Source organism: Lemur catta, chromosome 2, assembly GCF_020740605.2.
Source record: "Lemur catta isolate mLemCat1 chromosome 2, mLemCat1.pri, whole genome shotgun sequence".
NCBI classification, from domain to species: Eukaryota; Metazoa; Chordata; class Mammalia; order Primates; family Lemuridae; genus Lemur; species Lemur catta.
The window spans coordinates 114929055-114947032 of NC_059129.1; the positions used below are offsets into that span (position 1 = coordinate 114929055).

General features: G+C 37.1%; 1 protein-coding gene across 1 annotated transcript; it reads left to right on the forward strand.

Moving 5' to 3' along the window:
* The first annotated feature begins 396 nt into the window (after positions 1 to 396).
* On the forward strand, positions 397 to 17945 carry HINT3 (histidine triad nucleotide binding protein 3). Its single transcript, XM_045544311.1, has 5 exons — positions 397 to 715; positions 7818 to 7935; positions 10262 to 10331; positions 12608 to 12734; positions 15694 to 17945. The coding sequence occupies exons 1-5, from the start codon at positions 521 to 523 to the stop codon at positions 15724 to 15726; spliced, it is 543 nt and encodes a 180-aa protein (XP_045400267.1). The 5' UTR covers positions 397 to 520; the 3' UTR covers positions 15727 to 17945.
* Positions 17946 to 17978: the final 33 nt, after the last annotated feature.

Here is a 17978-nt window from a genome sequence, read left to right on the forward strand (position 1 = left end):
TGCTGAAAACAGGGCTCTAGAGGTTTTGCTCATTCTCTTAAAACCTACGAATTCTTAAAACTGAAACTTAAAAGGTTTTTTAAATTTTTTGAACTACAGCATGATACAACATTGGGACATGGTATATGACAGGCTTTGGAGAAAGGCTGTACAGAATACCCGATCGGCACCATTAAGCCAGACGTTACCGCGCCCCGGTGACGTCACCCGGACGCGCGGCGCGCTTTGCGTTTTGGCTGACGTTCTACGTCATGACCAACGAGGCGCGCGGGGCGGGGTGACTCCCAGAGGCGCCGTCGCGCGCCCCCTTGTGGCAGCTAGCTTCGCGGCCCGCCACCGCTTACCACTGCGGTCCTCCGGGCTCAGCGCGTGGGCACATAAGCCTTCGGCACGGCCCAGCGCCAGGGCAGGGGCGACGCCTCGAGGTACAACGGCGGCGGTGCGGGAGCGGGAGGCGGGCCCTGCGCCGGCCCAGTAGTGCTGGAGAAGCCGAGGCTCTAGGCCGCGGGGGCCGGGTGCGATGGCGCAGGAGCAGGTGAGCTGCGGCTTGGACCCGGCCCCAGGTTGTGAGGCAGCGGCGACAGAAGAACCTATGGTGCCCTCCGTGGAGACCTCCAAAGACGTCGCGGAGACACCGGACGACTACGACAGCAAATGCGTGTTCTGCCGGATCGTGAGGCGGCAGGAACCTGGCACCAATCTCCTGCCCTGTGAGGTGGGCGGCGACGTGCGGCCGGTGTGGCCCGGGGTGGGGAGGACCCCGATCGCCGCTCAGAGCGGCCGAGGCAGGGCTGTCCTGTGTGGAAGGGGCTGGGGGGCCGGGGACACCCGCGGGCGCGCCGCTCTGCAGGGCATCTTACTGTCAGTGACAGAATTTCCCAGGGGACGAGGAGTGTTTCCCGGAATATCCCTGCTGTTCAGAGGGGAGAAAGGAGAGTGATAGAGCTGAATACCTCCGCCTGTCTCTGCAGGCACTAAGGGTCTTCGCATAAAATAGCAGTCTGTGGCTTCTGCTTTTATTGCAGGGATTCTTCACCTTCCCCCGCTTCTAGATACTGATTGTGAATTCTGCATACTCTAATGCTGATACTGAAGAGAAAATTAGTAGACAGTAGTTAATGGTAATTGTGAAAAGCTGTTTGTTAGATTGGCTGACATTAGGCTGAGGGGAGTGGATCTGAAGTCGAACTTTGACTTAATTACCTCTGATTTCCACTGTCAGTTGGGATGTGTGGAAACTTTCAGAGCACTAAGACTTTGACCATATGGCACCATCATGGCTCACTGCAATCTCAAACTTCTGAGCTCAGGGGATCCTGCCTCAGCCTCCCAAGTAGCTGGAACTACAGATGCGCACCAACGTGCCTGGCTAATTTTTCAATTTTTTTTCGTAGAGATGGGTTTCACTCTTGCTCAGGCTAGTCTTGAACTCCTGGGTTCAGGCGATCCTCCCTCACTGGCCTTCCAGAATACTAGGATAACAGGCGTGAGCCACCTGGGCCCGGCCTGCCCAGATATATTTAAACAAATTATCTAGCTCCCACTTTGTTCTGCTAGTTCTCCTTGTCCATAAAGAAATAACCTTTTGAGAGAATCAGCTCCAAAGATTGTCTTTTGTAGTAATCATTCGTTCATTAAAAATAAATAAAATTCCTTCTAAGCACCTTGTTTTGGAGATTCAGTAGTGAGCAAGATAAAGGACAGTCAGTCCATGTCCAGATTTTATAATCTAAAGAGTGGAATGAATACAGAGGAAGCAGCCAATCACAATGCCCTGTACTGTGATTAGATGGTTTTACAGTATTTTGTAAGCTCCTGAGAGGGGCATCTAACCCGGATTTGAGGGGTTAAGGAAGGCTTTCCAGAGGAAATGAGACATGAAGAAATAAGTAGGAGATGACCAGGTGAGGAGAGGAAGAGAAGAATGTCCCAAGTAGAGAGACCCTCCAGAGGTTCAGTTTGTACCATAGGAGAAATTATCTAACTGGAGCATAGAGTTTGAGAGGCTGAGTGGTGAAAGATGAGGCTGGACAGGTAAACAAGGGGACAGATTATAAAGTGTGTTGAAATTCATGTTAAGGACTTCTGTCTTTATCTGCAGAGCAAAGAGAAGCTCTAAAATGTTTATTGGTCAGTTGGGAGGAAGGGGTTGAAGAGTCATATGAAGGGGTTTGATCTTTGAAAGGTCATTCTGGCAGCATTGTGGAGAATAATTTAGAGAGGACCAGTCTGTTAGGTGACTATTTGAGTAATCTAGCCTGATGATGGCCTGAAATAAGAATGTGGTAGTGGGGATGAAGAAAAATGGATCAATTTAAGAGATAAAGTATTTAGGAGGTGAAACAGGACGTATGGGTAGATACAGATCAGTAGTTCTCAAATGGAGGTAATTTTGCCCTCCCAGGGAATATTTGGCAGTCTTGAGATACTCTTGGTTGTAACAACTTTGAGGAAGGGGGAGGTGCTACTGGCACCTAGTGGACAGAGGCCAGGTTTGCTATTAACATTATACTGCGCAGGACAGCCCCAGTCCCCCCAAAACAAAGAATTATATGGCCCCAAAATGTCAATAGTGTCAAGGTCAAGAAGCCCTGATTTAGATGTAGGAGAATGAGGAAGAGAAAGAGGGAGAAGTCAAAGATGACTTCCAGGTTTCTGGCTACGGTAAACTGGTAGTATAGTGGTAGTACCATTTAATTAAGATTGGGAACATGGGAGGAGAACAGATGGTCAGGGGAGTAGTGGGAAGTAGAAGAGTGATGAGTTCAGTTTTGGAATTGTGGAGTTTGAGGTGAGTGTGAGGCATCTAAATAGAAATGTCCTTTAAATGGTTGCATACTCTAGCATTCTGAAGAGAGACCTGTATCTCTTACAGGAACTGTCAGTTTATAGATGGAAATTGAAAAGATCACTCAGGAAGTACATGTGAGTAAAAAGTGAAGTGAGGCCTATATAGAACTCTAAAAAACCCTAATATCATAGGGACAAGCAGAGGAAGAGGACCTGAAAAGGGAACAGAGAAGAAATAGAGAAATAGAAGAAGGCTTGGAAAGCTAAGAAAAAGGAGTATATCAAGAAGAAAGAATTATCAGCAATTATCAGTAGTACCTTCTTATGTGCTTGCAGAGAGGCCAGGTTAGATCAGGACTGGTTTTGTTCCCGAAGTGATGATCTTTAACCTTGAGGAGAGCAGTCAGTGCAGTGGTGAGGCAAAAGGCAGAGAGCAGTTGATTGAGAAGAACCAGGGGAAGGAAAGATAGGAAATAGAGACAACTCTCACAGAAATTTGGGAATCTAAGGGGGAAGTAAAAAGAATGGTAGCAACAGGAGGAGTTGGGGGTTAAGAGAAAACTTTTTGTTAATAAAACAGTGAACACTTTGGTGCATTCAAATCCTTATGGAAGATGCCCATGCAGAGAGGTTTAAAATGGCCCAGGGGGTAGAACTTTGTACCTGGAAGGAGGAAACTCATTCACTCATTCCTCACTCAATATTTGAATGAGTCTGTGTGCCAGGCACTGTTGGAATCATTGGGATACAGTAGTAAACAAGACATATAGAACTCCGTGTCGTTATGGAGCTTACATTCTAGTTACAGAAAATAGATAATAATCAAAATAACAATAAAATGTATAGTTTAGTAGATGGTGAAAAACAAAGAAGAGAGGATTGCACGTTAAAATTTTGGTTAGGAAAAGCTGCATTAAGAAGGTGACATTTGGGTGAAGTCTTGAAGGAGGTGAAGGAACTATTATGTGGTTATTTAGAAGTCAGAAGTTTGAAGTAGCTCTTCTGAAGGCCAGTAGAGAGGATTAGGGAGACATAAGGATTGCTGTACAGTGATGAGGATTGGTTGAGGTTGAACACATTCAATTAGGTCATACCAGTGACTTTTCCCCCCCTCTCTAGCAGCGTAAGTCTAGGATCAGATAATGTGGACAGTTATGTTGACCCAGGGTTGTGGTCTTGCCATGTGGGTATTATAGATGTGCAATGTGACAAAATTAAGAATTTATGGCAAGAGAGTGGCTACAGTGATAGAACATGGAATCTGTGCTGAATAGGGGAAGGAAGTAAAGATAGCACCTGGCAGGGTGAAAGAACATCAGTTGTCTGTCGGCAGGCCACTGTTGGACTGACCCATAGAGTAAGAAGGAACCTAGCTCTTCAGTCACTATTTTACTAAATATAAAATTAGACTGAAGAGAGGTAAAGTGCATTTTTTAACTCACAGAGTTCAATATTTAGTATATTTCTAGAAGCTACTTTTAAATTTTGCATACTGCAATTCCAATATTGAAGAGAAAACTAATAGAAAATAGATACTAGTAGATGTGCAAAGCTTTGTCTAAATATAGTCATCACACAAAAAAATGGAAAGATATTCCATGCTTATGAATGGGAAGACTCAATATTGTTAAAATGTCCATACTGCCCAAAACAATCTACAGATTCAGTGCAATTCCTGTCAAAATACCAGTGACATTCTTCACAGAAATAGAAAAAATAATCCTAAAAATTTATATGTAACCACAAAAGACCCAGAATAACCACAGTCATCCTAAGAAAAAAGAACAAAACTGGAGGCATCACATTACCTGTCTTCAAATTATACTACAGAGCTATGGTAACCCAAAAAGCATGGTACTGGCATAAAAACAGACACATAGACCAATGTAACAGAATAAAGAATCCAGAAATAAATCCACACATCTATAGTGAATTTATGGTGCCAAGAACATACAGTGGGGAAAGGACAGTCTCTTTAATAAATGGTGCTGGGAAAACTGGATATCCATATGTAGAATGAAGCTAGACCCTTATCTCTTGCCATGTACAAAAGTCAAATTGAGATAAAAACTCAAATCTAAGACCTGAAACTATAAAACTACTAAAAGAAAACACTGGGGAAATGTTTCAGGACATTGGTCTGTGCAAGGACTTCTTGAGTAATACCCCCAAAGCACAGGTAAACAAAATAAAATTGGACAAATGGGATAACATCAAGCTTAAAAACTTCTGTACAGCAAAAGAAACAATTAACAAGGTGTAGAGACAAGCCACAGAATGGAAGAAAATATTTGCAAACTACCCATTTGACAAGGGATTAATAACTAGATTATATAAGGAGCTCCAACAACTCGATAGGAAAAAATCAAATGATCCAATTAAAAAATGGGCAAAGGATCTGAATAGACATTTCTCAAAAGACATATAAATGGCCATAGGTATAAGAAAAAATGCTCAACATTAGTCATCAGAGAAATGTAAATCAAAACCGTTAATGAGATAAAATGGCCACAGTTATGGATTTTATCAAAAAAGACAGGCAATAACAAATGCTGGCGAGGATGTGGAGAAAGGGGAACACTTGTACATTGTCAGGGGGAATGTAACTTAGTGCAAGCACTATGGAAAACAATATGGAGGTTTCTTAAAAAACTAAAAATAGAACTACTACAGGACCCAGCAATCCCCCTGCTGGGTATATATCCAAAGGAGGGGAATTCAGTACATCAAAAAGATATCTGCACTCCTAAGTTTATTGCAGCACTATTTACAACAGCCAAAATATGGAATCAACCTAAGTGTCTATCAGTGGATAAATGGATAAAGAAATTGTGGTACATATACACACACAATGGAATATGATATAACCACAAAAAAGAATGAAATCCTGTCATTTGCAACATGGATGAAACTGGAGAGAATATTTGCACGATATGTTAAGTGAAATAAGCCAAGCACAGAAAGACAAATCTTGCATGTTCCTATTCATATGTGGGAGCTAAATATTAAAAACAATTGATCTTATAGAGACGGAGAGTAGAATGATGATTACCAGAGGCTGGGAAAAGTAGTATGGATGGGGAGAGAAAGTGGGGATGGTTAATGGATGCAAAAATACAGTTAGATAGATAGAATGAACGGTATTTGATAGCACAACAAAGTGACTATAATCAACAGTAAGTTAGGGTATACTTTAAAATAACTAAAAGAGTGGAATTGGAATGTTCCTAATACAAAGAAATGTTAAATGCCTGAGGTGATGGATACCCTAATTGCCCTAATTAGATTAATTCACATTGTATGTCTATATCAAAAGATCATATGAAAAAAAGCCCCCCAAACTCATCATGTGGACCCCGTAAAGATATACAACTATTATGTACCCATAATAATTAAAAATAAAAAAAATAAAAATAGTCATCAAAAGGGTGTGGGACTGTCCAGACTTCTATCACAGCCAACAGTCAGGATTTTTTCTTTTTTAGGAACATTCTCAGAGCAAAAAGAGCCCGGGAACATTTTTACAGAGGAAATTAGATACGATAAATACTTTTCACTAATTTATACCCTAAATAGGGGCACAGGGTGAATATATACAATAGCTCATTGTCAATGGACAAAATACAAAACTGTGCTTTAACTATTCTCTTAATAACAACAATGCACACAGAAGACTTATATGACCCAGACCCCCACACACCAAGCTAGCAATCATTTCTGCAGCAGACACCAGCTGAGTGTCCTCCAATTCAATTCCGACACCATCTACCTGGAGATAGCATCCGATCCCACTGGTTGAGGGCTCAGTCCCCAAGACTCCCCCTTCCCACCAGTTGCAAGTCTGGGCCTCCAGAACTTCTAACTAACCAGCTTCAAGTTGGGGATTCCATAATCCTCCCTCTGTTTGGGTTCAGTTAATTTGCTAGAGTGCCTCATAGAACTCAGAGAAACACTTAGGTTTACCGATTTTTTATAAAGGATATTATAAAAGAGACAGATGAAGAGATGCATAGGGCGAAATGTCGGAGAAGGGCGCAGAGCTTCCATGCCCTCCCTGTGTGCGCCACTCTCCAGGAACCTCCACATGTTCAGCTATCCGGAAGCTTTCTGAACTTTGTCCTCTTGGGGTTTTTATGGAGTCTTCATTGAATAGGCATGATTGACAACTGTGTATAAATGTGATTGGACAAAAAGGGTATGCTCTAATACTGGTAGACTGAGTGGGGAAACCCAGCAAGGCCTGTCTTTTCAGATTCTTCTTGGCCTTTCTGTGCAGCATTCCTTCCTCCAGGGTATGGGACAGGACCCCTTCTGAAATGAGAGTCTATGACCTGCAACTAGAAAATCAGGGGAAGATTAGAGTCCTGCCTTGGGCAGGTGAAAGGAGAGCAGGAGGTCAGAGAGAGAGAGATTCTTTTTTCTGAGGCCTGCTTCTGAGGCATAAAGTGCCCTAATATTATAACAAAAGACTGTAATGAGGGCTATTGGAGTTATGAGCCAAGGTCTTGCTCTGTCACCCAGGCTAGAGTGCAGTGGCATCATCAAAGCTCACTGCAACCTCAAACTCCTGAGCTCAAGTGATCCTCCTGCCTCAGCCTCCTGAGTAGCTGGGAGTACAGGTGTGTGTCACCATGCCTGGCTAGTTTTTCTGTTTTCTTGTAGAGATAGGGTTTCTTGCTCAGGCTGGTCTCAAACTCCTGGGCTCAAGCGATCCTCCTGCCTTGGCCTCCCAGAGTGTTAGGATTATAGGCGTGAGCCACCACGCCCGGCCGGTAATGAAGTTTTAATGAACTTCACTCATAATTGTTTTCCTAAAATTAACTTCATATATCTTTTTATGCTCTAGAATAAATGAGCATCTCATGAATGAAGCATTATGAACTTAATGCATAATTATAAAATTGCCCAGTAGGGCTTAGGTGTAAGTACCATTTCCCTATCAGACAGATTTGTGATGTTTAAGTCATGCCAGACAGCATTGGGAAATTCTTTTTAAAAATTCACTAACAAATATGTTTTCCCTTTAGAATGAAGACCTAGTTTGCTTCAAAGATATCAGACCAGCAGCACCTCATCATTATCTTGTAGTGCCAAAGAAGCATATTGGAAACTGCAAACATCTAAACAAAGATCAAATAGAACTGAGTAAGATGATGGCAATATCCTTCATTATTATATTAATATATCATGTTGAATTGGCATCAGGGATGGCAGTGAAGGTGAAAAAGTATATCCAGGTATTATGAAAAAGGAACATTAATGAATTTCTGAAATGTTCATTATAAAAATTTTAAATTACATAGAAATAAAATAGTATAGTTCCCATGTATTTGTCACTCAACTTCCACATTTATTAAGTCATGGCCAATTTTTTTTCATACATTAACCTTCTCCCACAGTGGATTTGAAGCAATTCCCAGACATCATGCTATTTAATCTTTAAAATCTCTGACAGATAATGCCGCTTTATGATTTTTTAAATGATGGCTTTTCTTGACTTTGAAATGAAAGGTGCTATGAAAAATTGTAAACAAACAAGTTATGATATGGCATATGAGCTCGTATTGCTTGATAGTGAGATCATGTTGGTACTTGCCTTATAGTCTCCTATAAAGATGAATTGGCACCAAAATTTAATTATGAGATTTTAGTGATGAACTTTTAGCTTCTGAAAAGGAGATTCTGAATTTTGTCTATTGCAGGATTATTCTCATTTTCCTACTCATGCCTTCTGTGACTTATCACCTATCATTTTGAGACATTTCTAAGTTCACTTCAAATCTGCTTTGGCAGCCTTTTTCACTAGCATCTGAGATTAGTTTGATTAATACTTTAAAGTAGCCTTACAAGATAGATAAATTGGGCCAGATTTTTAAAAGGTAAGTAACCTCTGATGTAAAACCTTGATGTGTAGTTCGTTAGTATATAGGCTACTGAATTAACTAACAGTATTTAAACTGTTGATTCTGAACTGCTAAACTTTTTAGTCATTTGAAGTTTTGTCAGTACATTTCAGAACATGTATGATTTATAACTAGAGGGTAGCTTTCGAGCTCATAAAGATCAGATCCAACTTTGATTTACCTGAATGATTGAAACATTTCTTCCTTCTTATTAAAAGTTCCTATTTTCATTCTTGTAATTATTTCCTAGAGATCATACTGTAGCTTTTGGGGAATTTTTCAATTTATCTTCAAATTAGAAGTGGGTTTGTAGAGAATAGAGGCTGCTGTTATAACTAGTTTTTATAACTGTTCAAATCAGATGTCACTAATTTTGAAGCAGCTGGTGGGATATTTGGAATTTCATTATACATCTCTCTGCTTTTGTGTATATTTGAATATTTTCATAATAAAAGAGGTAAATTAATATTTATACAGTCTATAAAATTGGGGAAATAATAAGCATATGTAAGAGCTCAGTAACACTATCAAGCACCATTACTATAATTGACATTTATAGGACTCCATCTAACTACAGAATATACATTTTTTAAAAAGCATATGTTTACCGAGGTTGACCGTATTCTGAGCAATAAAATAAGGTTCAAAACATTTCAAATGATTGAACTCTTACGAAGTATGTTTTCTGAAGACAATGTAATTAAATTACAAAAATAACGAAAGGTAGAATTGTAGTAATTAAATAACATCTAAATAAATAGAACAAAGAAGAAAATATTTTGAATTGATTGGTAACAAAAATACAACATATCAGAACCATATGGTACTGGCTTACTCATGGAAGTCTGACAGTCTCTCAGCGGAAGCCTGACTTAAACATTAACGATGATTTTATAAGCCTCGATATAACAACCATCTTCAGCAGATTCTTTTACTTCTTCCCTTTTCAAATGCATGATTACACCATTCAGAAACAAAGAAGGCCTAAGGTTTGGTATTGTGCTTTGAAGATCCTGGGTTACCAAAATTTTTCTAACGGGGAGGTTTATTCCCATATGTAGGCCATAAAGCACTAAGATGAAAGGCAGATAGAGTTTGGAAGCCGAAGTCATCATCCAATGTTTGGCTAGTCAAGGCTAGGCTGACTTGAAGGGAAATCATATCCTTATTTGGGCTCAAAGACAAATTCAGAGTTTTCTTGTCTTTCTTATTAATTCAAACAATTTCTGTTTAATTAAATACTTAGTCTCCTTATGATTAGAATTGGTCCTCAGTATAACTAGAAGTCCTGAATTGCCACTTGATCATACTTCTCAACAGCTGTCCAAAGTCTGCCTATCTATGATATTTTCTGATAGTAATGTTGCAGTAGGGCTCAATTTGAAACTTCATTTCAGTTGTAGATAAAATCAGCAAACTTCTCAGTAACCTAGAGCTATTTGAATATGTCTTTTAAATGTTTACCCATTGATAAGACTTTTGACTAGGAGCCTAAACATTAGACTAGTAGCAGTTTAGTGAACTTAATGTCTCCTAGCAAGTAATGCAGTTTCTTTCCTGTTTTACAGTTGAGAGCATGGTAACTGTTGGAAAAACCATTCTTGAAATGAATGATTTCACTGACTTCACAGATGTGAGGTATGAATACTTCTAGGTAGAAACCAAATATTATACATTATAGACTTTTTTGAAATGTTTCATGGAAAATGGAAGGATCAGTGTCAGAGTGTGTGGTTTAAATGCAGTTTTCCTAAAAGTGAGAATATAGTTCATTGGTAGTATAAATTTAATAAAATTTCTTCCTCATGTCTCAATAATTTCCAATAATCTCTGCTTACAGTTTGGATAAACAAGTTTTTTTGTTTTTTTTTTTTTTTTTGAGACAGAGTCTCACTCTGTTGCCCAGGCTAGAGTGCCGTGGCCTCAGCCTACCTCACAGCAACCTCAAACTCCTAGGCTCAAGCAATCCTTCTGCCTCAGCCTCCTGAGTAGCTGGGACTACAGGCATGCGCCACCATGCCTGGCTAATTTTTTCTATATATATTTTTAGTTGTCCAGATAATTTCTTTCTATTTTTAGTAGAGATGGGGTCTTGCTCTTGCTCAGGCTGGTCTCGAACTCCTGACCTCGAGCCATCCTCCCGCCTTGGCCTCCCAGAGTGCTAGGATTACAGGCGTGAGCCATCGCACCCAGCCACACAAGTATTAATATATACATGCAGTAAGTAGGCAAAATAGTTACAAGTCTACTTTTCTTTGTTCAATATGAGCATTCCTATAAAATTGTAAGTTGAATTTTCTTAGAAAAACTTTCATGTGATTTAAAAATATATTATTATACTTCTCGTATGAAATTAACTTGAATTCATCTACTAAACTCTGGCATACACCAATGTCTGAGCAAAAGCACATGATATTCAATTTGTCAACTGTTTCAATTAATCTAAGTAATGTTTTTCTTTTTAAAATATTTCTAACTTTGCTTCTGTGACCCAGGCAGTACCAAGGCAGATATAGTGGAGATTACTTCTAGCACTTTTGAGCTGAAATTCAGAGTAGAACTGAATTCTAATGCTGTCCATGCTACTTGTTGTGTACTTTATTTATACTGGCTGTGTTAGACAAGTCATTTAACCTCTCCAAAATAATACCTGCTCTGCCTGCTTATAGGCTCAAATGAGATTATGTGTGTGAAAATGCTCTGAAAACTGTTAAACATTATCCAAGTGTGATAATGACAAGGAACTGATGGTGTTTGAGACCCTTTGGCCACGAGCAGCACATTCTTTTCCTAGTGATAGGAGTGTTCATTAAAAGAATGAACGAACGTTGGAAAAGGAGTCAAGAGCCGAGTTCAATCCCAACTCTACCACTGACTAACTTTGTGTCCTTGGGAAGTATCTTAAACTTTTTGGATCTTGGCTTCTCCATCTTTAAAATGAAAGGGTTGAGTGAAGCAGTGAGTTGCTTCTAGCTTCTAGATTACTTGATTCTACATTATATGGCTGTTTCACAGAAGGAAAATCTAGTCTCCTCTTCTAGGTAGTGGTGGAAGCTTTTCAGTACATACGGCTATCTGACTGACTCCGCACCGTTAGTCCCAGAGGATCGCAGCTGCAATATTGCACTTCTCCTGTGCTTTCTTTCCACACTTCCACTCACTTTTAGTTTGAACAGGGAAATATTTCTAGGCTTTGATTATTGTTACAGGTGTGCCTTACTCCACTTAGCATAGCTGGACTTATAAAACTGTTTGTAAACTGATTTTTAAGAGGTTAAATCATATTTTTAAAACTTTTTTTTTTACTATTTAAAGGAATCCTCTTAGAAATTTTTATAAAGTAGTTATGAATAATTATTACTTAACTTATTTTCAGTATTAAGCAAGAAACTTAAGGGATGATAAAGTGTTTTTATGATGACATAATTAATCTCACTACTGAAATGTTGATTGGTAAGGAAATGCCTGAGCACTTTCTTAAAGGAAAAAGCATGCCATCTACTGGCTATGTCTTGGAATAAAGGAACACTACTACTTGATGTCCAGTGATTTTTCTAAGTTCATTGCCGGAGGATATTTTAGGAGAATTAAAGCTTAATATGATAAGGACTGAAGTGATAAGACATTACGCCAACTCAGAATTCATAAGGATTATACTGAGGTGTAATATATTATTAAGACCTTCCTTGATGATAAGTTTATTTTACTGTGAACTTCAACATGCAAGGAAGAGGAGGTATCAGAACACTCTGAAGTACATAAAGAAAAACTGTAAAAGAGATTCGTGAGTAATAATATGTCTGCCTTAGATACCTGTTTTGGATATCTTTAGTATTTCTGTATTTTCATCTGAAAAGTGGCTTTAAACTATTGTAGAATTGATTTTTCAGTCATCTCTTACTTTTTTGTTTTAGGATGGGTTTCCATCTGCCACCATTCTGTTCGATTTCCCACTTGCACCTTCATGTTCTGGCACCAGTCAATCAGCTTGGCTTCTTATCCAGATTGGTTTATAGAGTCAATTCCTATTGGTTTATTACAGTAAGTATTTAAAATATTAGTCCTTTCTGTTGCAGTTTTTCTTTTCTTGGCAGTAGTAGGCACCTACAGCTCTTATAGGCTTGATCACCTGTTTTAACATACTGTTTGCACATATCCAAAATGATATTTTTAATTTGTGAGATTTTCTAGGTCATCAGATCTGTAGGAAGAGAAGCTATAAGTAAGTGTCCCCCATTGCAAGCAGGGGATATGAGATAGAAGAACCATAGTATTCAGAGTTGAAACTATGGAGTCAGATCTGGATTCAAATTTTGGCTCCATTGGTTACTTAAAGAGTGTAAAAGTTACATTCCTTAAAAGGGTTGATGAGATACTTTATGTGTAAAGCAATTAAGACAGTATCTTGCAAATAGTAAGTACTCAATAAATGTTACCTGCTGCCTCTATCATCATCATCATCAACATCATTGTAGAAATTGAGTGTTTATATATTTTGATAGTCAGTTTAAACACCTTAGCAAAGGGCTGTAGTAGTGGCATCAACTGCTAGATCTGAGGATGAAACTTTGAGCCTAAAAGATTGCAGAATTCTGCTTTGCTGAGGCCAAAGTGGAATAGAATTCAGCTGTTTATATGCCTGTGGTCTGAAAGTTAAGCCTTAGTTATTTAATGACTCTGGTCTCTCCAGGGCCACTTGACCAGTAATTTATTAGACTGTTACTTTATGTGTCCATGATGGTAAGGTGACCTGTAATTGCTGTATGTGAATAATCATCAGTATTTATTTACCATTAGTTAATGAATTACCATTATTCTAGTCATAGTACAGAAGAATTGAAAAAATATCTGATTTCTGGAAACTTCATATTTCAAACATATCACCCCTCTCTTCAACTTGTCCAGAGGGTTTTATTTAAATAATATATATTTAAGATATATATAGGTGTATATATGTGTGTATGTATTTGAAATTTAAAAAGTGGGACATTTTGTAGGATAGCTGATTTGGTTTCTTTAAAAAGGGATTTTTTTCCTATCTGTATTTCTAATTTTCTATAAGATCTATACCTTTCTAATAAAAATTAATGAAAATACGTTTTTGTAATTTTTTTTCTTTTTTAAAATTTTTAAAGTTAAAAAACATTTGAGAGTATTATGGGAGTACAAATGTTTTGGTTACATGAATTGCTTTTGTACAGATTGAGTCAAAGTTATAAGTGTGTCCATCACCCCAACAGTGTGCATTGTACCCATTAGGTGTGAATTCACCCATTTCCCCTTCCTCCTTCCCACCTACTTGATTTCCATTGAATTTTACTACCATATGTGCATATGAGTGTTGATCTATTAGTTCCAATTTATTAGTGAGTTCATGTGGTTTTTGTTTTTACATTCTTGCGATACTTGACTTAAAAGGATGGTCTCAGTTCCATCCAGGTTGTTACAAAAGGCCTTAGTTCACTATTTTTTTTATAGCTGAGTAATACTCCATGTTATACATATACCACATTTTATTAATCCACTAATGTATCAATGGGCACTTGGGTTGTTTCCACATCTTTGCAACTGTGAATTGTGCTGCTCTAAACATTAGAGTGCAAGTGTCTTTTTTTTATAAAATGTCTTTTTTTTCCTTTGGGTAAATACCCAGTAGTGGGATTGCTGGATCAAATGGTAGGTCTGCTTTCAGTTTTTTGAGGTATCTCCATACTACTTTCCATAGAGGTTGTACTAGTTTGCAGTCCCACCAACAGTGTATACGTGTTCCTTTCTCTTCACCTCCCCACCAGCATCTGTTGTTTTGGGACTTTTTGATAAAAGCCATTCTCACTGGAGTTAAGTGATAGCTCATTGTGGTTTTGATTTGCATTTTCCTGATAATTAGAGACATTGAACATTTTTTCATTTGCTTAGTGGCCATTTTTAAGTAAAAAATTAATGAAAATACATTTTTGTAATGTTTTTAACTGTATTTCTTACATGAAAGACTTTAGTTAGAAAACATGAATGTACAGAATTATGAGAGGTATTCATGGTTCAACCTGGGAATTGGAACTCTTAAAATCTTGGACTTTGTTAGTATATATTATGAGACTTCGAAAAAAATCAAGAGAAAGATATAGAAGTTTATTCCAACTCTTATATAATGTTCTAGATTATATACAATGATTGAGAAAAACTCAGAAATGATGTAACTTGAAGACTTTAGTTTACTTTTTTTAAAAAAATAAACTTTCTTTTTTAGAGTGCATTTAGGTTCACAGCAAAATTGAGTGGAAAGTACAGAGTTTCTATGTACCCCCTTCTTCCACACATGCACAATTTCTGCACTATTACATCCTATACCACAGTAGTACATTTGTTACACTTGATGAACCTGCGATGATAAATTGTTACCACTCAAGGTCCATAATTTACTTTAGGATTCCTTCTTGGTTGTACATGCTGTGGGTTTTGACAAATGTGTAATGATGTGCATCCACCAGGATAGTATCATATAGAATAGTTCACCGCCCTAAAAATCTTCTGTGCTATGCCTATTCATCCCTCCCTCTCCTCTAACTCCTGGCAGACACTGATCTTTTTCATGTCTTTGTAGTTTTGCCTTTTCCAGAATGTCATATAGTTGGAATCATACAGTATGTAGCCTTTTCAGATCGGCTCCTTTCACTTAGTAATACGCATTTAAGGTTCCTCCATATCTACTTTACTTTTTAAAACTTTAGTATTATATTTATTTTCCTTATCTTACTGAAACTTTTTAATGGATTTTCAATGTAGGTAACAATCAGCCTATTCATATACAATGTAGAATACCTTTACTATAATTTATAAAACTATTATACTGAGAAATTTTTGTAAGATTTTTTTAGGAAAAGAATATGTAGTACCTAGCTTTTCTGATGTGGCTTATTATAATAGGGATGCCAGTAGAATTATTTGATAGAGACTATAATATCTAGAATTAAAAAAGTGTGTGTGTGTTTTTTAATTACAGGCTGACCATTTGATTGAAAAACTGAGGACATGAAAATATCAACAGTGGAAGATTTCCCTAATCTTGGCTCAATATTAATTAATATTTTGGTCCCTTTGAAGTGTAATTGCAATTTTAAGGTTTGTTGGGTTTTATGGGAGGCTATTAGTGAGTAGCCTTAAATCTTTTCTTAGTATCTTCTTCCTGAGATCTGTGATCTAGTTATATGAATACTTTGTCACTGACTTCTTTGATTTAATGGTTACTTGTCTAAGGATTTTACATATATGATGCTATAGATAAAATCCCATTTAAAACAAATTCTGTTAATTGAGAAGGGTTCTGTATTTTTTAAAAAGTCAAAATATTTTCATGTCTCAGTAAATCATCAATTATAATAGTGATTTATTTATGAAGAATAAAATTCCATAGAAAGTATTTTGTTGGAACTTTTATTACTGTGAAGGAGAAAAAGAATTTAGCTATTTCTTGACAGTTCTACAGTTTTAAACATAAATTTTCAAAATAAAGAATACCATACTACACAGTGATCTCTGATCTTGCAGATGGAAAGAATTATATATATGTCACTTTTTATTTAAATTTCAGATACTGGTCTTCACTTCTTGAAGCCTTGTATCTTTTTAATAAATTATATAAACTATATAATATATATAATTTCTAACAGTGAGTTTACAATAACAACCAAATTGGCTATCAGAAGTCACTGTAATGGAATTTTGCGTGTAATAACATAAAGGGGAAGAAACAAAAAGTGGTTCTAATGTATTAAAGCTAGCAGAAACTGTTGCTTTATGGCATTTTTTTTTTTTTACCAAAAGGAAATTAGAATAAAAGTGGTTTAAAAGACTTAGCTTTTATCATGAAAAGAGCCTTATTTGAAAGTAGAGATAGATAGGCTTAGATGAGAATATTATTTTAATAACACAATGTTAATATTATTGATAAATCATTTCAAGAGGCATATTTCTTTAGGAATTGTCTTGTGGTGGTAATCTACAGTCACAATAGTGAATGTGAATGAAGAGTAGTACTGAAAGCTAATCCTACATTGTGCCAGTGTACAATAGTAACATGCACATGAATATAAATGAACATAAGGATTAATGTATTGTTGGAAATAAGCTGAGATTACTAGTTTTCTTTTTTTTTTTTTTGGCATGACATTAAACATAGTTTTAAATAACAAAATACCACAATGCTTAGTTATAACATCTGGAATCAATATTGTTTCATTTGTTCATTAATTTATTCATTTAGCAAACATTGTGTTAAACATTTAATGTGTACCAGACACTGGCAGGATCAGGAAATAAAGAAATGAAAATGGAAAGTCTGCCTGCAGTTGCTAATACAGGGGTCAGACAAAATCAGCAATTGGAATTTAATGTATTAAGTGCCATAATGTCCACAGAAGAAACCGTGGAGGGGGAAACACTTCTAAGAGCAGGTAGCAGTAGAACTGAGTATTCAAGACTGAATGTTGGGCTAGCAGACTGTGACGGTGTAGTATAAGAAACCCACACGTACTTTCCTTGAGTTCTGCTTCCCCTATTATTTACTTTACAATTGACATAAATGTCCAAATTTCATCTCATTCACTGAAGGTGAAGAGAGGGATTTAGAAGTAGGAGTTTTGGGCTCTCAAAATTTGATTTAGAGGCTCTCCAGCACTGCTTTGTGATATAGCTTACTGAGCACCTACAAAGATTAACAGTTACCAGTTTCTATAAATCAGAATACGACTAACCTAAGGGAAGGAATTTTCAAAGATGCAAACTTTGAGTCTTTTACTATGTGAACTTGTAATGATATAAGTGACAACATTATAACAATAACATGTAAAGTATTTAAGGAATTCTCAAATGCTTTATGAACCTCTTCCAAAATGTGATTAGCCAATTGATCCAATTTATATAGATTCATATAAATTTTTCTTTGTTAGAAAACCCTTGGAAATACATTTATACTGGAGATTGTCTTTTATTTATAAAAATTAATAATCAAATTACTACAATTAAAATCCCTTTTCAGTAGTCTAAATATTTGGAACTCCCTAGCTGTCTATAACACTAGTTCAAAACAAAGCTAATTCATAACCTGTCTTAAAATGTTTAAAGTGGTATTGAGAGTGTTGTTTATGCATGTTGTGATCCTATTTGTGTAATTATGTAAACGTAAAATTTTTATGATGAGACATTTCAAATTGTGCTTACTTAGCTAGAAAATGAAATAAAAATGGAAAAATATTATGTCAAATTTGCCTGTCTGGACTTTTTTAATAG

Bases quoted from the DNA above. Each gene is read 5' to 3' on its own strand.
- HINT3 (XM_045544311.1), top strand. From the start codon at position 521: ATGGCGCAGGAGCAGGTGAGCTGCGGCTTGGACCCGGCCCCAGGTTGT. The intron at 7,936-10,261 runs GTAAGATGATGG...CCTGTTTTACAG, and splicing joins CAAAGATCAAATAGAACTGA to TTGAGAGCATGGTAACTGTT. The intron at 10,332-12,607 runs GTATGAATACTT...TTTTTGTTTTAG, and splicing joins ACTGACTTCACAGATGTGAG to GATGGGTTTCCATCTGCCAC.